Source organism: Orycteropus afer, unplaced genomic scaffold (assembly GCF_000298275.1).
Source record: "Orycteropus afer afer isolate SDZICR_OR568_19922 unplaced genomic scaffold, OryAfe1.0 scaffold00031, whole genome shotgun sequence".
NCBI classification, from domain to species: domain Eukaryota; kingdom Metazoa; phylum Chordata; class Mammalia; order Tubulidentata; family Orycteropodidae; genus Orycteropus; species Orycteropus afer.
The window spans coordinates 4,635,539-4,655,280 of record NW_006921618.1 but is presented as its reverse complement, the minus strand read 5'-3'; the positions used below and the strand labels follow the sequence as shown (position 1 = coordinate 4,655,280).

Below are 19,742 nucleotides of genomic sequence, written 5' to 3'. Positions count from 1 at the left end.
AAACATATAGAACTAAAAACCTAAGCGTGAATTTTGCCTTCTTGGGATAAACTATACCCTCAATAAACTTGACTTTTTTTTTTAATGGACAAAGGCTAGAATAAGCAATTTACCAACGAATGACCAATAAATGAGAAAAACAGGGACACTGTGATGTTTATGATGATACTAGCATAGAAGAACACTGTGTGTATAAAAATGGATGTGTATGGATGTGTTTACATACATAAAAATATTCTGCGATGTATCTTTCCAGTTATGTATAAATGTCTTTATGTTGAGTTTGTGTGTGTACATATGTGTGTGTTTATGTGTGTGTGTGTGTGGTGTCACAGGGTGGAGCAAAAGGTTTGTGTTTATCTGCTAACCAAAAGATTGCCAGTTTGAACCCACTCAGTAGCTTCACAGAAGAAAGCCCTGGCTTCTGTAAAAACTACAGCCAAGAAAACCCTACGGAGTTCAGCTCTCTTCTGTAACATACAGGGTCTCCATGAATCAGAAACAACTCGATAGCAGCAGGTTTGGTTTTGGTTTGGTTGGGTGTGTGGCAGAGATATACATTAAAATGTTAACAGGGATAATCTCTGGGTTGTATGTGCAGCTCTGGACAATTTTTATTTGCGTATATGGGCTTTTCTTAATTTTCACATTAAAATTTTTTTTTTAAAGTTAAAAATGGAGTAGAGGGATGGGGGATTGCTAGAAATCACATGCCCAGTCTTCAGGGCCTGAACTACAAAGTGAGAAGGGCTTCCTGAATTCAAGGAGATAGCAAGGGGGTGGTAGCCTATATACACCTATACCTCAACTTTTGAGCTTCCATGGCACAGTAGTTAAAGCATTCAGCTAACCAAAAGGTCAGCAGTTCAAACCAAACAGCCGCTCCGTGGGAGAAAAATGAAGGAGTCTGCTCCTGTAAAGATTTACAGCCTTGCAAACCCTATGGGGCAGTTCTACCCTGTCCTATAGGGTCACTATGAGTTGGAATCAACTTGATGATAGTGAGTTTGGTTTTTTTTGGTTTTGCGATTCCATACCCCAGAATGTTTGATTTGATGGATTGCCTGGTTGATTAGGTTAAATGAAGATACCAAAGGTAAAAGTAGATAGCATTGAATGAGCAGCTATTTCACAAGAGAAAAAAGGAAAACTTAATAATGTAACAATGTTTTCTGTTATCCCACAATGCAAGCTTAGCATTTGTTATAAAATCTTATTTGCTGTAGGAAAACCACTGAAACCATTACAAACACATTAGCAGAGCATAAATAGAGCTTGACATCCAGGTCATGAAATGAATTTTTTGTTGTTTCAAACATACTTTTTAGCAATGGCTGTAATAATGAATTTTATCTGTTTGTTTCCCTCCACCTAAAAAAAAATACTAATATACACATGGGAATGGGCATTCCTCAGAACTAGAATTTGTATGCACCAACTCTTTAAATTCTCACGTAGATATTTTTACAGATATTTCCATATTATATTAGGTTTTCTGCCCCAAATCACCCAGTTAATTGAGCTTGAGTAATAATCCTGACATTTTAAAAGGTCTCTGGATTATACTCCAGATTCCACTTGTACAAAGCACAAGGTCTCATTTTAAGATACCCAGATTCCTGTCTTTGGTTAGGTCACAGTCTATATGGCTCAGTATCACAGGACAGGCCCCATCATATTAGACAACACAGAAAGTTAATTCATAAATAAGAGCTTGAGATGAATTTTTGAAAGGTGACCTACCTGCCACAAAGGGGCATTAAGTTGATGAATCACCACATTCAATTGATGGTTTCTTGCAAAGGCTACAATTGCATCGTTGCCAGCAAAAGTACCAGGCTTTGCTAAACTGGCCACTGCATGGAAATAGGAGAGAAAAGAGAAATGAAGTCTTTATATTGGAAAAATCCAATTGTAAACATGCTTTGATGATTATTTAGTTTCAAATAAAGAGAAGAACTTGTATCTGAGCTCTGTCAGAGTCCAGGAATTGAGTTAGCTGAACACAGTGCAGACCGCTACTCAGAAAGACTCAGTTACTCCTTTAATAAACATGTACTAACTGCTTCCTCTATGCCTGGGTCCGTACCAGACACTGGGAATGTAATAATAAACACAGTGATCATAATAGGTAGCATTAATGAATGCTTATTATATGATGCACCCCATTTCACAGATGAGGAAACTGAGGCACAGAATAATTCATAATCATGCCCAAGATCACATCACACAGCCAGTACACAGTAGAGCTGAGATCTCACAGTAGAGCAGCCTGACTTCAAGACCCTGGGTCCCGGCCACTCTTTGTACTGCCTGTCACACAGCTTGCCCTTAAGTAGTTTACAACCAGTTGGGGGCAAACACAATGACAAGTACTACTGATGCATAGGTGCTATGCAAGGAAGGTACTAGGTGTGATGCAAGCACACCAAAGGAGAACTTAAGCCAGTTTGTTGTTGTTGTTGTTATGTGCCGTCAAGTTGGACCCGACTCATAGAGACCCCTCCTTGGGTTTCCAAGGCAGTATCACTATGGAAGTAGATTGCCCCATCTTCCTTCCAAGGAGTGGCTGGTGGGTTTGAACCACCAGCCTTCTGGTTAGCAGTCAAGTGCATTAGGCACTACACTATCAGAGCTCCGTAAGCCAGTTTAGCAATGTGGAAGTGAGGAGTATCACAGAAATTTCCTCAGACACTTAAGCTAAAGCTCAAAGGGCCAGTAGGAATTAGAGGAAGAATGAGTGAAATTCCAAGCAGATGCAAGAGATGTATTTGCAGACTATACAGTATGACAGGAACTTAGAATGCTGAGATGGGAGCTGTGCTGGGGATTGGGGGGGTGGGGGCAGACTGCCAAGAGCTAGAGAAATTTTAAAAACCATCGATCACAAAGCTCTAAAGAGCTTGACCTTTATCCTGAGGTCAATGGGCGCAAACATCAGGCTTTACAGAGAGGGGAAGACATGATTAGATGTGCGTGTAGAAGATCAATGTGCAATGTGGAAAGCACACTAAAGGCATCAAGACTGGAGGCATTGAGACTAATCACATGGCATCACACATATCCATGATATCCATGGAGACCTGATTTTATGAGGCAGTAGCAAAAAGCCCTGGTGGCACAATGATTATGCACTCAGCTGCTAACCAAAAGGTCGGTGATTCCAACCAGCTGTGATTCTGCAACAGAAAAGACCTGGAGATCTGCTCCTGTAAAGATTATAGCCTAGGACACCCTATGGGGCAGTTCTACTCTGCCCTATAGTGTCACTGTGAGTCAGAACTGACACAACGGCCCACAAGAAGAAGCAGTGAATACTGAGGTAGATGGGGTAAGACTCAATGACTGACTGATTATGAGGAGGAACTGTGAGGGAGGCATCAAGAACAGCCATGTTTCTGAATTGGTTATTTGTATCATTTGGGGGATTGACAACATGTGCAACAACGGTGCCAAAAGTGGGGATGGTGCAGGATGAGGCAGTGTTTCATTTTGTTGTACAGAGGGTTGCTATGAGTCAGAACTGACTCGACAGCATCTAAAAACATAGTTTGGGAAACATGTTGTAGATTTTCTGAAGTCAGTCTAGATGAATGGAATAATCATAGAAGATACAGCTAGATTCAAGGGTAACCAGGTCCTCGGTAGTTAAGTAAGCCATTGCAGTGCAGTGAATTGCTTAATATGGCCCTTTCTAGCCAGTCCTCCAGGAGCTCTGGTGGCATAGTGCCAAAGGCACTTGACTAGTAACCAGAAGGCTGGCAGTTCAAATCCACCAACCATGCCTCGGAAGGAAGGTTGGGCAATCTACTTCCGTAGTAATACTGCCTCAGAAACGCAAGGAGGGGTCACTATGAGTTGGGTCTGACTCGACGGCACATAACAACAACAACTGCTAGTCCTCCATCCTGTGACTTACTGTAAATCCTAGCCTCTATGCCTGTTGGTCATGAGTCCCGCTTTGCTGGAGGGTGAGACTCAAGTCGCCACCCTTAGTTTCCTCGAGGGTCTATATATGAATGTGCTGGCACAGTCACTCTCTCTTGCTCCTTCCTGCTTTGAAGCGTCATCATCTCATCCCTGAACTTGAGACAGCAGCCAGCTGTCTGACCTGTCAATTTGGGTTTGCCAGCCCCTGCACCCACATGAGGGAGGAGAATCCTCCAGATCTACACCTGACCCATGGATGTGAGACTTGTCAGTTTCCCTGCCTCTACCACCACATGAGCCATTTCCTTGGCAGTGTGTGAGTTCGGTGAGATGTTACAACAAAATAAGGAAGCCTAAGATGGCCAGCAAAGTACTAAGGGAAGGAGGAGGAGTAGGTGTTAGCGATGATGGAGTAATACAACAGTCTGCAAAACTTTTGGGACATTTGGAGAGCCTGCTTTCCCCCCACTCAATCAAAGTTCATGAACAGCTCTTCAGGTCAATTAACATCACTTTTATGAAGGGCATATACAGCTAACCCAACTACCTAGCATGCTGCCCATAACAAAGTAGGCAAATAAGTATTTATTGAACAAATGGATGCCATAGTTTAGGTAACCAAATCCCTAGCTGGGATTGTGGGGGATGCTACTGGATTTGATTACCCAATGCATTAATACTGGAGGATCCAGTGTCCCACAGTGAACTTACCATGTTTCTCAAAAGGAATGTCATCCTCTACAAAGGGCTCAAAATCACCCCGCTGCTTGATCATGTAGTCTACCGTCTCCTGTCGGTGCCTGAGGTGATTTCGCGAGTGTCCTTCCAACTGGTCACCAAGGGCTCTGAACAGGCAATTGCTGTCAAAACAAAGGTGTCAGTCAAGATCTTTCAAAAATGAACTCGGTTCATCTAAAACAATGATGCTTCATGCTAGGCCATCCACAGAATTCCCTCATACACAGAAAGGAAAAAAGAAAGCCTCAACTCTGACAGTCCAGGATTCTTCTCAGACCCTACAGGGAGAGCAAGCAGGCAGATATTCAACCCCATTACCTTCCTGAGAGGCAACAAACAAGGATTGTATTCCCCACTTACCAGCTGGCTGCCCTGCAGGGAAGTCATTCAACCTCCTGGGCCTCCTTGCTTCAGTTATGAGTGGAACTGGTGATACAATAACCATCTGAAGACAGGAGTCTAGTCCTTACAAGCCATTCCACACCCAAGGGACATGATTCCCAGATCCCCTATTAAAATGATAAACCAAACTACTGCCTCTTTTCTGAAATAAGTTTCACTACAATTGCCCAGCCAACTAATCATTCTTTGAACAAAGAATACCCAGAAGACAGCAATTTCTCAACTTCCTAATACAAGCAATTGAATTCAACTCCCTACGGCAATCTACTTCAGTAAAGATTTATTGCCTCGGAAACCCAATGGGAGTCACTATGAGTTGGAATCAAATTGATGGCAGTGGGTTTGATTTGGTTTTTATTTGAGTCCTAATAAGGAGCTCTGGTGGCATAGTATATAAGGCACTTAACTGCTACCCAGGTCAGAGGTTCAAACCCACCAGCTGCTCCGTACGTAGAAGGACGATGGGCAATCTACTTCTGTAAACATTTACTGCCTCGGAAACCCAATGGGGGTCACCACGAGTTGGAAATGACTCAATGGCAGTGAGTTTGGTTTTTTGGTTTCATAATAGTGAAGAAAATCATGAAAAGGAGATGACTTGGACACAAACAGTTGTACTGCACAGTAACACACCAGTTACTCTGCCTGGGTAACTCACCCACCCAACGAGCAACAGAAATGGTGTTGTTATTTCTGTCAAGTGAAAACTTAAATATCATTTTGGGTTTTTTTACCCTAAAATTAAAATGCTAGCAATTAACTTTAAGAGTTATCCTTACTTTCAGATCCCTAAAAGATCTGTAAAATTCCAAACTATATCACAAATCCAGAAACTGAAACAAGATGAACACAATCTGGTATCCTTGAAACTGAGGAAATAAGCCATTCTGAAGCCAAACAGTTGTTCAGTTTCACACAAACTGTTTACTCTTCAAGAGAACCCCTATGACAATCTACTTCCAAAATATAAACCTATCATTTTGAGAGAGACTTCAGACACACAAAGGAACCCTTGTGGCACAGTGGTTAAGTGCTTGGCTGCTAACTAAAAAAGGTCAGTGATTCGAAACAACCAGCTGCCCTGAGGGAGAAAGACGAGGCAGTCAGCCTTGAAAACCCTGTGGGGCAGAACTATTCTGTTCCACAGGGTCACTATGAGTCGGAATTGACTCAACGGCAATGGGTGTCTGTTCAGAACTAAACGTGTAGGAAAGAGGGGTTTTGTTTTTTCAATTAAAAAAATGTGTTTTCAACAGATAATTATAGAGAGCAGAAATTTCTTCAAATGTATGGAGATTTCTACATTTTTTGGTTTGTTGTGCAGGGAGAAGAAGAATTTAATGACAGATTCTATAAATTAGAAACCAAGAAGCTTTGCATCAATCTGGGGCAGAATTCTAGCAATGACTGGAAGAACCCAGTTCTATAAGCTTAACTAAGATGTAATGCTAAAATCTAACAATAACAATCTTTTCAACCACAGGGGAGAGAAAACTAACAGATAAAACATTCTCAATTTTAAGCTTTTCTCTCAAAATTTTTCTTAAACCTTCCCTATTTGCCACCAGTAGTCTATTCTTGAATCTAGTTTAAGAGGATGTGCTATGATTTAGCACAAAATTTTGTATTTAGTTACTTTACATTTAAAATTCATAATTCATGGTATTCTACAGAGGGTAATACACTTTTTAAGAACATTTAATAACACAGGCAAACATTCCCCACACAAGCATAAAAAGTAGGTACAAAATTGTACGCACAAACTCAACCACTTCATCTGTACGCTGTATGCATGCACAGACAGAAAATAAATACAAATGTATGCACAGAAAAAATACTGAAACACTTCAATGGTTCTTACAATATACCATGAACTGTTCCAAGCACTTTAAATCTGTTGCCATAGAGTATATTCTGACTTACAGAGACCTCAGGTTTTACAAAGCAGAACTGTTCCACAGAGTTTTCCAGGCTGTATTATTTGCAGAAGCAGACTGCCAGGCCCTTCTTTCAAGGCACTGTTGGGTGGTTTCAACCCAATCTTTCTGTTAGTAACTGAGCACAAACTGCCCCACCCAGGAATTTTTCAAGCACTTTACATATATTAAATGTTTGTTGTTGTTGTTATTTGCCATCCAGTCGACTCATAGCGACCCCTCCTTGGGTTTCCGAGGCAGTATCACTATGGAAGTAGGAATGCCCAACCTTCCTTCCAAGGAGTGGCTGGTGGGTTTGAACCGCCAGCCTTCTGGTTAGCAGTCAAGTGCCTTAGCCACTATGCTACCAGAGCCCACAATTAAATGTTTAGTACTCATATTTCTGTGATAGGTACTATTATTATGCATGTTCCTACAGAGAGAATTCTAAGGCTAACCTTAGAGTAACCCACCCAAGGTCACAAAACTAGTAGTTGATAGACCCAGGATTCAAATCCAGGCAATCCGGCTTTGTTGTTGTTGTTTGCCGTCGAGTCGGCCCCGACTCATACAGTAGTTATCCTAGTAGTGAATTAGGAGTAATTGTTAAATTCATTTTAATATGCTCTTTGACATTTAGTAAACTTTGAGTTCACTAGAAATAAGTCAACAGACTAAAATCACTTCCTTTCTGATAGGTTTACCAGATAGTTGTTGTTGTTATGTACCGTCGACTTGGACCTGACTCATAGTGACCCCTCCTTGGGTTTCCAAGGCAGTATCATTACGGGAGCAGATTGCCCCATCTTCCTTCGAGAAATATGAAAAAAAAACAATGCAGCCTACTTGGGTTCCATTAGGGCGCTCAACAAGGGTGCTCCTGGTACCTGGAAGAACAGAGCAACCAGTGCCTAAAGGGTCTCTAGAAGATCCAAGCCTTACGTCTCCTGAAGCCACACTATCACCAACTACACTACAACAGGGTTTCTCAACTTCCACATTACCGACAATTTGGGATAATTCTTTGGTGTAGGTGGATGTCCTGTGCATTGTAGGATGTTTAGAAGTATCCCACTATATGCCAGTAGCATACCCTATCTGAGTTATGACAACCAAAACTATCTCCAGACATTGTCAAATGTCCCCTGGGGAGCAAAATGGTGTCCACTTGGGAACCAATGAGCTAGATGGATATAAGTAAGATCTTCATTTGAGCTTAAAAACAAAACTATTGCACAAGCAGCACATATTTAAAAAAAAAAAAACTTTTGGTGCTCAACTAACTTACTATGAGGCAATATAGACATCAAAAATATTAATGGGCTGCAATTAATAGTGGTAAATATGCAGAAAGGAGGTAGGGATAGGTTTTGTTTTATTCTGTGAGGTCAGATCACAGCTAGCACACTGGATACCACTCTGGTTACTGCATTTTCTTTTTTTAATTGTGATTTGGGTGAAAGTTTACAAAGCAAATTTATCTTACATACAGCAGTTGTGGTGTAGTAAATTATTTAGTGTGGCTTTTCTACCCATAAGTCTTTGTAAACTCCAAGGTGGGATTTTCTATGAGCAACTGAGGAGCTCCTGATTGCTGAAGTTGTCCACCTGGAGTATTTCTGTTGGGAGTGGCACAAAACAGTGTTCTGGGAGGTGCCCACTCTCTCTCAGGTGCTTAGAGTTCTGATGCTATGATTGGCTAGTTTGGCCACCCTGCCGGGCTCAAAAGGAGGTCTCCTGGAGGCAGAACTCTCTCTGACTGCTGGTTGAGGAAGACGTGCTGCTGAAAGAGACATGCGTTGCTGGGAAAGAGACGTAAGAGACACGCATCGCTGAGTGAGACACCGAGGGACCAGCACTGCTGGGAAAGAGACTGAGAGACTGTTGGCTGAGGGACGGTGGGCTGGGAGAGAGACTGAGCGTTCTTTCTGAACTTGAGTTGTAGCCTGATGCTTCCCTAATAAACCGTAATCTGTGAGTTCTGTGTGGCCACTGCAGCGAATTATCGAACCCAGGAGAGAGGTGGTGGGTGCTTTGAGAGGAATGGTTGGTGAAAGGGCTGGAAGGAGGCAGCATGTTTGGCCTTCCAGTAATAGGCCTTGGGTTACTACTGTCTTCCTCTTCTGAGATTAGAGGAGGTCAGAACATGTGGCCTCCTTGCCGTTTTTACAGTTGGTGTCAGTTGGTGTCAGTTGCTAGCAGCAGTTCATATGTACTTTGTCTCATATTGACTACAATTTCCCACAATGCAATAGCTCTTCTCTCACTGCTTCCCCATAGCCACCTCTTCCCCATGTCTTTCCCTCCCATTCACTCCTGCCCCCTGAGCTGTCTCCCTATGCATACACAGCCCTTCTATTCGCCCACGATTCTCTCCAGTGAGTGTATCTACCTAACGTCAATGTTCAGCTCATATGCCTGTCTTTTGTTTGGCTGGAAGGCACAGGAGTGGGTTCAATTCCAGGCCTGAAAGGCAGCTAGAGGCCATAGTCTCAGGGGTTCCACCAGCCTCTATTCACACCAGCAAACCTGGTCCCTTTTTTTTTTTTTTTTAAATGATTTTGAGTTTTGTTCCACACTTTTCTCCCACTCTATCCAGGATCTCCTACATAGATCCCCCTCTGAGTGGCTGACAATGGTAGCCGGACACCATCTAGTTCTTCTGGTCTCATAGTCATATAGGCTGAAGACTGCATGGTGTTATCAGTCCCTTGGACTAATTGTTTCCGTGCGTCTTTGGTTTTCTTCATTCTTTTTTGCTCTAGATGAGGAGAGACCCATTGCTGCATCTAGATGGCTGCTTGCAAGCTTTTAAGATACCAGTTGCTACTCACCAAAGTAGGATGTAGAACAATGTTTTTTGTGTAGTATGTTATGCCAACTGAGCTTGATGTCCCCTGCAACCAGGGTCTCAAGCCCACAGGTCCAACTACTCACTCCCTCTGGGTAGCTGGCTATAGCCAAGAAGTGACTACAACCTTGTCCCTTGTCAGGTCTACTACATACCTGGAAATTCTTATAGAACATACAAACACACTTGTAGAAACATTGTCTGTCATCCCTACACATGGTCATGGGCACACCCGCCTTGCATAAACATACTTAATTGTCCACTTGTAGTGGTTACTGCATTTTAATACAGATGTGTTCAGATGAGGTGATGTGGCTTTAACATGAACAATTAAGGCTCAGGGGAGCATGACAACTATCGCCAACTATTTATCATATGAAATGGAAATTATACAATAAAACAAAGACTAAAACATACAGAGACAGATATTATGGCAAATAAAAGGAAACATTACCTTATTTCTATGGAGATAGAACAGAAAGATTCAGAATTTTATAAATTTCTATCACTAACAATCTTCAGTAATTGTCTACATCTGTGCTGTCCAATACAGTAGCCACCAGCCACACACGGCTACTGAGCCCCTGAAATGTGTTTAGTTCAAACTGAGGTGTGCTATAACTGTAAAGTAATATAAAAAATAAATGTTACATGACTCAAGAATCCCAATCCTAGGTATACTCCCAAAAGAATATAAACCAGGGATTAAGCAGAAGCCTGTATACCAATGTCCACTGTAGCACTATTCACAATAGCCAAAAGGTAGAAACAATCAAAATGTCTACCAACAGATGAGTTGTGATTGTTGTTGTTATGTGCCATCAAGTCAGACCCGAGGCAGTAGCACTACGGAAGTAGATTGCCCAACCTTCCTTCCGAGGAGTGACTGGTGGATTTGAACCACCAGCCTTCTGGTGCCTTAGGCCTATGCTACCAGAGCTCCAAACAGACGAGTAGATAAACAAAATGGAGTACTACTCAGCCATAAAGATAAATGAAGTAATGATACATGCTACAAGCTAGATGAACCTTAAAACCCATTATACTGAGTGAAGTAAATGAGTTACTAACTGCCAAATGATCTCACTGCTAGAAAAGAAACACAGAAACCAAAGCTTACTGGTAGTCACCAGGGGTGGCAGGAGGGCAGAAGGGGGTGTTACTGCTTAAGAGCACTGAGTTTATGTTAATGGTGGTAGAATAATTTGGAAAAGGATAGTGATAATGGCTGCACAACATGAAGAATGTAATTAATGTCATTAAATTATACATGTAAAAACTGAACTGGTGACTGTTTTATTTGTACCACAATAAAAAAATAATAAATATAAAATGTTTCATTAATAATTTATTGATTACATATTGAAATAATATTTTAGTTATTGTTGTTGTTAGGTGCCATCAAGTCAGCTACAACTCACAGCAACCCTATGTACAACAAAACAATATACTTCCTGGTCCTGCAACGTCCTTACCATATTTGCCATGCCTGAGCCCATCATCACTGCCACTGTGTCAATCTCGTTGAGGGTCTTTTCACTGACTGTCTACTTTACCAACCATGATATCCTTCTCCAGGGACAGTACCTTCTGACAATATAACCAACATAGGTGAGATGGAGTCTGGCCATTCTCACTTCTAAGGAGCATTCTGGTTGCACTTCTTCCAACATAGATTTGTTTGTTTTTCTGGCAATCCATGGTATTTTCAGTATTCTTCACCAACACCACATTCAAATGTATCAATTCTTCTTTGGCCTTCCTTATTCACTGTCTAGCTTTCACATGCATATGAGGCGACTGAAAATACGGCTTGGGTCAAGCACAGATAAAATATATTAAAATTAGTTCTTATGTTTCCCTTTACTTTTTTTTACTATAGCTACCGGAAAATTTTAAATTGTGTGTGTCTCACATTGTATTTCTATGAGATAACACTGCTCCAGCTCACTGATTCTCAAAGAATGATCCCTGACTAGCAACATTAGCATCACTGGGGAACTTGTTAAAAATTCTGAGGTACCATCTCAGACCTACTGAATCAGAAACTCTGGGGGTAGGGTGCAGGAACTAATTTTAACTAGCTCCCTAGGTGATTTTGTGGCATGCTAAATTTTGAGACAGCCTAGTCTTTCTCAAAGGAGCTCTGGTGGCATAGTGGGTAAGGCATTTGGCTGCTAACCAGAAGGTCAGCAGTTCAAACCCACCAGCTGCTCTGCAGGAGGAAGATGGGGCGCTCTAAGGCTGTAAAGATCTATAGCCTCGGAAACCCAATAGGGGTCGCTATGAGTGAGAATAGACTTGATGGCAGTGAATTTGGTTTGGTTTGCTTTAGTCTTTCTCAATCATGGCTGCACATTAGAATCACCTGTTGCTGTTGGTGGCGTTAGGTGCCGTCAAGTCATCTCAGACTCATAACAACCCTATGTACAACAAAACAAAACAATGCCCGGTCCCGTGCCAGCCTCACAATCCTTGCTATACCTGAGCCCATCATTGCAGACACTGTGCCAATCTATCTTGTTGAGGGCCTTCCCCTTTTTCATTGACCCTCCACTCTACCAAGCATGATATTCTTCTCCAGGGAATGGTCCTTTCTGACAACATGACCAAATTAGGTCAGATGAAGTCTGGCCATTCTTACTTCCAAGGAGCCAGCGAGCTGGCAGCAGTCTGGAACAACTAAGAGACACCAGGAAGCAAGTGGAGCAGTTTGGAACAACTAAAGGAGACAAACTTGTCTGTCAGTTTGTCATACTGTGGTGGCTTATGTGTTGCTGTGAGGCTTGAGGCTATGCCACTGGTGTTTCAAATACCAGCAGAGTCACCCATGGTGGACAGGTTTTAGTGGAGCTTCCAGACTAAGACAGACTCAGAAGAAGGAAGGGGCCATTCACTTCTCAAAGAATTGGCCAGTGGAAACCTTATGAATAGCAGTGAAACACTGTCCAATACATTACTGGAAAACTTTATGAATACCCTTGAAACACTGTTCAATACAGTGCCAGAAGATAAGCCCCTCAAGTCGGAGGGCACTCAAGATACACCTGGAGAAGAGCTGCCTCCTCAGAGTAGAGCTGACCTTAATGATGTGGATAAAGTTTGGGGGACCTCCATTTGCTGATGTGGCATGATTCAAAATGAGAAGAAACAGCTGCACACATCCATTAATGATCAGAACATGGAATGTTTGAAGTATGAATCTAGGAAAATTGGAAGTTGTCAAAAATGAAATGGAACACATAAAAATTGATATCCTAGGCATTAGTGAGCTGAAATAGACTGGTTTTGGTCATTCTGAATCAGACAACCATATGACCTACTGTGCCAGGAATGAAAAGGAATGGCATGGCATTCATCATCACAAACAATGTTTCAAGATCTATCCTGAAGTACAATGCTGTCAGTGATAGGATAATATCCATATGCCAACAAGGAAGACCAGTTACTATTCGAATTTATGCACCAACACCAAAGCCAAAGACAAGGAAATTGAAGATTTTTACCAACTTCTGCAGTCTGAAATTGACCAAACATGCAATAAAGATTTGTTGATTATCACTGGTGATTCAAATGCAGAAGTGGGAAAAGAAGAATCACTGATAGTTGGAAAATATGGCTTTGGTGATACAAATAACACTGGAGATCGCCTGACAGAATTTTGCAAGACCAAGGAAGATGGGGCAATCTACTTCCATAGTGATACTGCCTTGGAAACCCAAGGAGGGGTCGCTATGAGTTGGGTCCGACTCGACGGCACATAACAACAACAATGACTTATTCATGGCAAATACCTTTTTTCAACAACCTAAACGGCAGCTATACACGTGGACTTCACCAGATGGAGTACATAGGAATCACATTGACTGCATCTGTGGCAAGAGGCGATGGAGAAGCTCAGTATCTTCAGCTAAAACAAGGCTCAGAGCCGACTGTGGAACAGAATCACCTGGAGGACCTTCTAAATAATAAATACATCAATAACCAGGCCCCACTGCCTGAGATTCTGGTGTACCTCATATGGAGGAAAGCCCAGGCACCGTATTTTTTCAAAAGTTCTCCCAAGTGATTCCACAAGGAGTAAGAACCATTGAGCTGGGCAGAAGAGCTGGAGATGCTTTCAAGTGATCCACGCATGAATGGTTAATTGTTGTTTGGTGCCATCACGTTGATTCTGAGTCATGATGACCCTAAGGCCAGAGTAGAACTGCCACACAGTTTCCTAGGCTGTTAACCTTTACAGGTGCAGATCACCAGGTCTTTTCTCCCATGGAGTGGCTGACGGGTTCAAACAGCCAACCTTTCAGTTAGCAGCTGAGCACTTAACCACTGCACCACCAGGGCTCCTTAATGGATAATTAGATAAGATGATTTGTTGAGTGCCCTTCCATCCCTAAGATCCTATGACATCAAGAAAATAGTAATAATAGTAATACAAATAAAACAATTTGTTTGAGGCAAAGATAAATGGCTAAAATTATTGATTCTTTAATGTTTTAATTTAGAACACTACCAATTAGTAATGTAATTTAGGGCTATATTTAGTAAATACAACTAAATCAGAGAGAGGCTAATATTACACTGCCTAGTCCAATTAGAGATTCTTTTCACAATGTATTCAATCATGTTTTTAAAGGACAACATGAAGGTTAAACTATTTTTTGTTCTGAAATTGAATGGAATTTATAGCAGTCCACCCTACAGACAACACATCAAATGTGAAGGTGGCCCATGATGCATTATACAACTCCGTAAACAGCTCCTTAATTAATCTACGTTAAACTGACCCACCTTATGTAGAAGCTACATTAAAGGGTACCAGTTAATTCATTCCCAAGTCTCTGCAGGTTCCAGTATGTCACAAGTACCACAATGCTAACAATGAACTTGCCCTAACAAAATGCTATTTCAGGCCATGCAAAATTGTAAACAGATAAAAATGGGAAGAGGGAGAGAAAAGACTGTCAACTATTCTTTTTATATATTACCATAATTTTACTGCTTTTCAGAGAACATTCAGTAAGTAATAATAGATAAAATAATCTGTCGACATCTACCAACCCATCATATACACATACAGGTAGCGCCATGCACTGCACAGGGGCAGAGCCTGTCATCACCTCATCCAAAAGGACCACAGTACTGTAAAGTGGGCTAAACCACAGTCCCTGCCATGGTACCCACATAAAGAATTTATGAACAGAAGGGGGTCAGCTTCATGAAGCCTGTAAACAGGGAACTCAAAGAACAAAACACTATCATTTTATCTAACTGTCCCAAGACTAGAGCCCTCGGAAGTGAGACATGAGCACTCCAGTCGAGCTGGCCTCTGCAGCCTCCCTGCCCACTACTTCTCCCTGTGTATCCTATACTCTCGCCATCGTGAACAACATGTACATCTCCCAAAAACCTGCTCCTGTGCCTTTCACACACTACCCGTCATGGCATTCTGCTATCAATCCTTCAAGATCCAAACCAAGATGTTATCTATTCTGTCACCCTCAATCTCTTACAAGTGTAGTTGTCCCAAGGCTACATAATACATGATGAGATTGTCACTCTGACAGGATGTGTGTTTGTGTAGTCTTTTGTTTTAAAATGTTCTCCCTTTTAATTTTCAATATAATAAGTACTGAATACCTAACACAAATACACAGAAGCTCTTTGGGTTCTCAGTAATTTTTAAGAGTGTAAAGGGGTCCCAAGGCCAAAATGTTCAAGACCCACTGTTACATGTGTTTCTCCCTTACTAGGCTGTGAAATTCCTAAGTATCTTGCCAATGTATTCTCAGCACCTTGCTTAACAATGTTTGCTAAATTAATTGAAATATGCTGTCTTGGGGAGCACTGGTAGCGTAGTACCTAAGGTACTTGACTACTAACCAGAAGGCTGGAGCTTCAAATTCACCAGCCACTCCTCGGAAAGAAGGTTGGGCAATCTACTTCCATAGTGATACTGCCTCGGAAACCCGACTCAACAGCACATAACAACAACAACAGCATGCTCTCTTGGGGAGGGGCAAGGAAGGGAAGGGATTAGAGACAGTCCCTCTGTTTCCCAATGTTTTATGAAAGCCCTCAAGACAACAATTTCCTGTGCTCTTGCCCATAAGTAACCTTCTGTTGAGTACTTCAGTTTCCAGAAAAAAAAATCACTGCCATTGAGTCAATTCTGACGCATAGCGACCCCCACAGGCTTTCCAAGGCTGTAAATCTTTACCCAAGTAGACTGCCTCATCTTCTTAACGCAAAGCACGTGGAGGGTTTGAACCGCTGTGCTTCTGGTTAGGAGCCAAATGTCTTTTCCACTATGCCACCAAAGCTCAGTTTCCTTAGCACACTGATGTTGGGAATACCATGCCCAGCAAAGTGGACACAAGCAATATAATCATTTGCAAGAATAGTACCACCCTAAACTCACCAGCCACTCCTCAGAAGGAAGGTTGGGCAATCTACTTCCGTAGTGATACTGCCTCGGAAACCCAAGGAGGGGTCGCTATGAGTCGGGTTCGACTCAACAGCAATAAAACAACAACAAAGTCCAGTGTATTCAACTGGTATTTGGTTTATATAGCAGTGCCCTGTGCTTTTAAGTTTGATTAAAGTAAGACTGGCCCTGAACAGTTAACCAACTTTGAGTGCACACCTGACTAAATCAAGGTAGCAGACTGAAAGTAAGACATGGCAAAACAAGCCCTGAACAGTAACAACCCTACTAAAAAAAAAAAAAAAGTTCCCTTGAAAGGCCCTGCTAAGTGGCCAGCTGGCCTCCCTCTATTTTTATCACTCATTCACTCAACAAAAATGTACTGAATGCCTTCTATGTACCAGGCACTGTGCTAGGTGGCAGTGAATAAGAGGCAGTCAAGTTCTAATTGCAACTTAAGCAAAAACACCAAGGCAGGAGAGATGGCTAACCCTTTGTGAACAATGAGAAATTCAATTTGCCTGAAACACTGGGCACACATAGGAGATGAATTATGGGAAAGGTAAATAGGGCCAGTTCACAGTCTTGATTAATGAGCCCCAAAGTAATGTGAAATCAAGAAAACACCTCTCTTTTCCACACCTAATAACAATGCCAATTCTGTATGGTCTGTAACTTCATCTATTCTTTCTTCTGCCCAACCTGAGCACTCAAATGAAGGGAGGAGAAACACCAGCCAGCTGTCATTAATACTGCTTCTTCCAGAGTGACACATTCTGGCAACCAAAGCCCCTTTTACCTGCCCCTGCATTTGAGGATGCTACCTGTTCTCTCCTCTTCTCTCACTTTTTCCATCTTCTGTCTATGTTCTTGGAGTTCTCCTGCCTCCATCCTCTCCCTCACCACCAACATTGATTTATCCATCCCAACTTCCTAAAAAAGGCCAAGCCCAAAACAAGCCTGGGTAAGCACCTTTGCTTACAGAGCGTGTAAGTAAGAATTCGTGAAGTTGCCTTCAGCTCCGTAAACAACAGGCCCTCACAGACCTAATTTCCCAAATGTAAAGGGGACAATACCCAACACTAAGGACCTAAGGAGGCAAAGCATTATACCAAATGAGGCTTTCTTATAGTCACTGTAACTGCTGGACGCAATGTCCTGCTCTTTGAATGACTGGCTCCACCTCATTTCTCAACCTAAGTGTCACCGTTCAGGGAGACCTACTCGACCATCAAACTAAAGTAAACCTGCCCCGATATTCGCTCTCAGCACCCACGTTAACACCTCCTTGCGGGACCTGCCATAATGTGATGACAATTTGAGATTACTGTGAACATTTCAGGGTGAGAGACCTCGCTCGCCGCTACACTCACTGCACTCGGACCGCGGCTGGCTCTCGGCTGACACTCGGGGCCGCCTGAATGAATGGATTGACGAGTGCGGGCGACGGTCGCCATGCCGGCGCGTCCCCCGGCGCCGCCTCCCGCGCTCCCGGGCCCGCCTCACCCGTCCCCCGGCACCTCCCGCAGCTTCAGCCCCAGGGCCTGCAGCTGGTTGGCGAAGCTGACGAATTCCTCCTCGCAGCTGCCGCCGCCGCCGGACTCGGGCCGGTTCCGCCGCTCCTTGGCCAAGGCCCGGCGCGCCGCCCGCTCGTCCCGCTTGCGCTCAGCCTCGACTTTCCGGCTGCCGCTGCCCGGCCGGCTCCTGGCCGCCTGCTTTCGGGACATGGCCGTGGCCCCGTGGCCCACGGCCGCAGCAGGGAAAGCCGAGGACCCTCCGAGCAGCCGCCTCAGGTGCCAAAGAGGCGAACGGCCGCGGACAGAAAGCCCAGGGACTCAGCCACCGCGCCTGCGCCGGCGCCCGGGTCACGTGACGTAAGCTCCACCGCCCTCCATCCCCGTGGGGCTGGGGGCCAGGCGCCATAGAGAGATAGCCGAGAGGTAGAGGGGCACATATCTTTGTTAATTCTACCGTTCCCTCTAGTGGTGGGTGGTACTTTAAGTGAGGAGCTGGTGAAACCAGAAGGAAGAAAAGGGGAAAAAGTCAAGGAGAGTAATGGAGGATGATGGTAGAAGAAAGCAGTGGCAATACTTAGGAAGGGAAGGAAACACAAATATTTCAGACTCTGGTTTGTGAGCCTATAGTTGGGATAGGCACTTTCCCATGGCTTATCTTACTTCTTGTTAGGTGCCATCAAGTCAGTTCCTGCTCACAGCAACCCCATGTACAACAGACTGAGTACTGCCCTAGCCTGCACAATCCTCACAGTCTTGTTATGTTTGAGACCGTTGCTGCAACCACTGTGTCAGTCCATCTCGTTTAGGGTCTTCCTCTTTTTTGCTGACCCTCCACTTTTCCAAGCGTGATATCCTTCTCCAGGGAATGGTCCCTTCTGATGACATGACCAAAGTATATGAGATGAACTCTCACCATCCTCACTTCTATTAGCATTCTGGCTGTTACTTCTTCCAAGACAGATTTGCTCATTCTTCTGGCGGTTCAACACCATAATTAAAAGTCATCAATCCTTCTTTGGTCTTCCTTATTCATTATCCAACTTTCCCATGCATATGAGGCTATTGAAAATCCCATGGCTTGGGTTAGGTTCACCTTAGTCTCCAAAGTGACATCTTTGCTTTTGAACGCTTTAAAGAGGTGTTTTGCAGTAGATTTGCACTGCATCACTTGATTTTTAAATGCTCCAGTGGAGCTCTGGTGGCATAGTGGTTAAAGAATTCATTGTTGTTGTTGTAAGGTGCTGTCGAGTCACCTCCAACTCCTAGTGACCCTATGCACAGCAAAACAAAACACTGCCCAGTCCTGTGTCAGCCTAACAATCCTTGCTATACCTGAGTCCATCATTGTATCCACTGTGTCAATCCATCTCATTGAGGGCCTTCCCCTTCTTCGTCAACCCTCCACTTTACCAAGCATTCTCCAGAGAATGGTTCTTTCTGACAACATGACCAAAATAGATGAGACGAAGTCTGACCTTTCTCACTTCCAAGGAGCATTCCAGCTGCACTTCTTCCAGGACAGATCTGTTCATCCTTTTAGCAGTCCATGGTACTCTCAGCATTCTTCTCCAACACCACAACTCAAAAGCATCAACTCTTCTTGAGTCTTCCACGATGCTATTAGCATTTTTCTCCAATACCACAACTCAAAAGCATCAACTCTTCTTCGGTCTTCCTTATTCACGTTCCTTATTTATTGTCCAGCTCTCACATTCACTGCTTACCAAAACGTTGGCAGTTTGAACCCACCAGCCACACTGCAGAAGAAAGATGAGGCAGTCTGCTTCTGTAAAGATTTATAGCCTTGGAATGTTGTTGTTGTGTAGTCAGGTTCATTATGACTCATGGGAACCCTATGTATGTACAACAGAAAGAAAAACTGCCTGGTCCTGCACCATCCTTACAATGCTTGTGATACTTGAGCCCATTGCTGCAGCCACCATGTCAATCCATCTTGTTGA

At 43.1% G+C, this 19,742-nt stretch overlaps 1 protein-coding gene across 1 annotated transcript in view; it reads right to left on the bottom strand.

The window, feature by feature from the left end:
- The window catches only part of OTUD3 (OTU deubiquitinase 3), a 46,054-nt gene extending 28,063 nt beyond the window's left edge, over nt 1–17,991 (bottom strand). Inside the window, exons 1-3 of the mRNA XM_007935651.2 lie at nt 17,771–17,991; nt 4,642–4,790; nt 1,744–1,856 (exon numbers count right to left, since the gene is read on the bottom strand). Coding sequence (XP_007933842.1) covers nt 1,744–1,856; nt 4,642–4,790; nt 17,771–17,991 — 483 coding nt within the window. The remainder of the gene's footprint in view (nt 1–1,743; nt 1,857–4,641; nt 4,791–17,770) is intronic.
- Nucleotides 17,992–19,742: the final 1,751 nt, after the last annotated feature.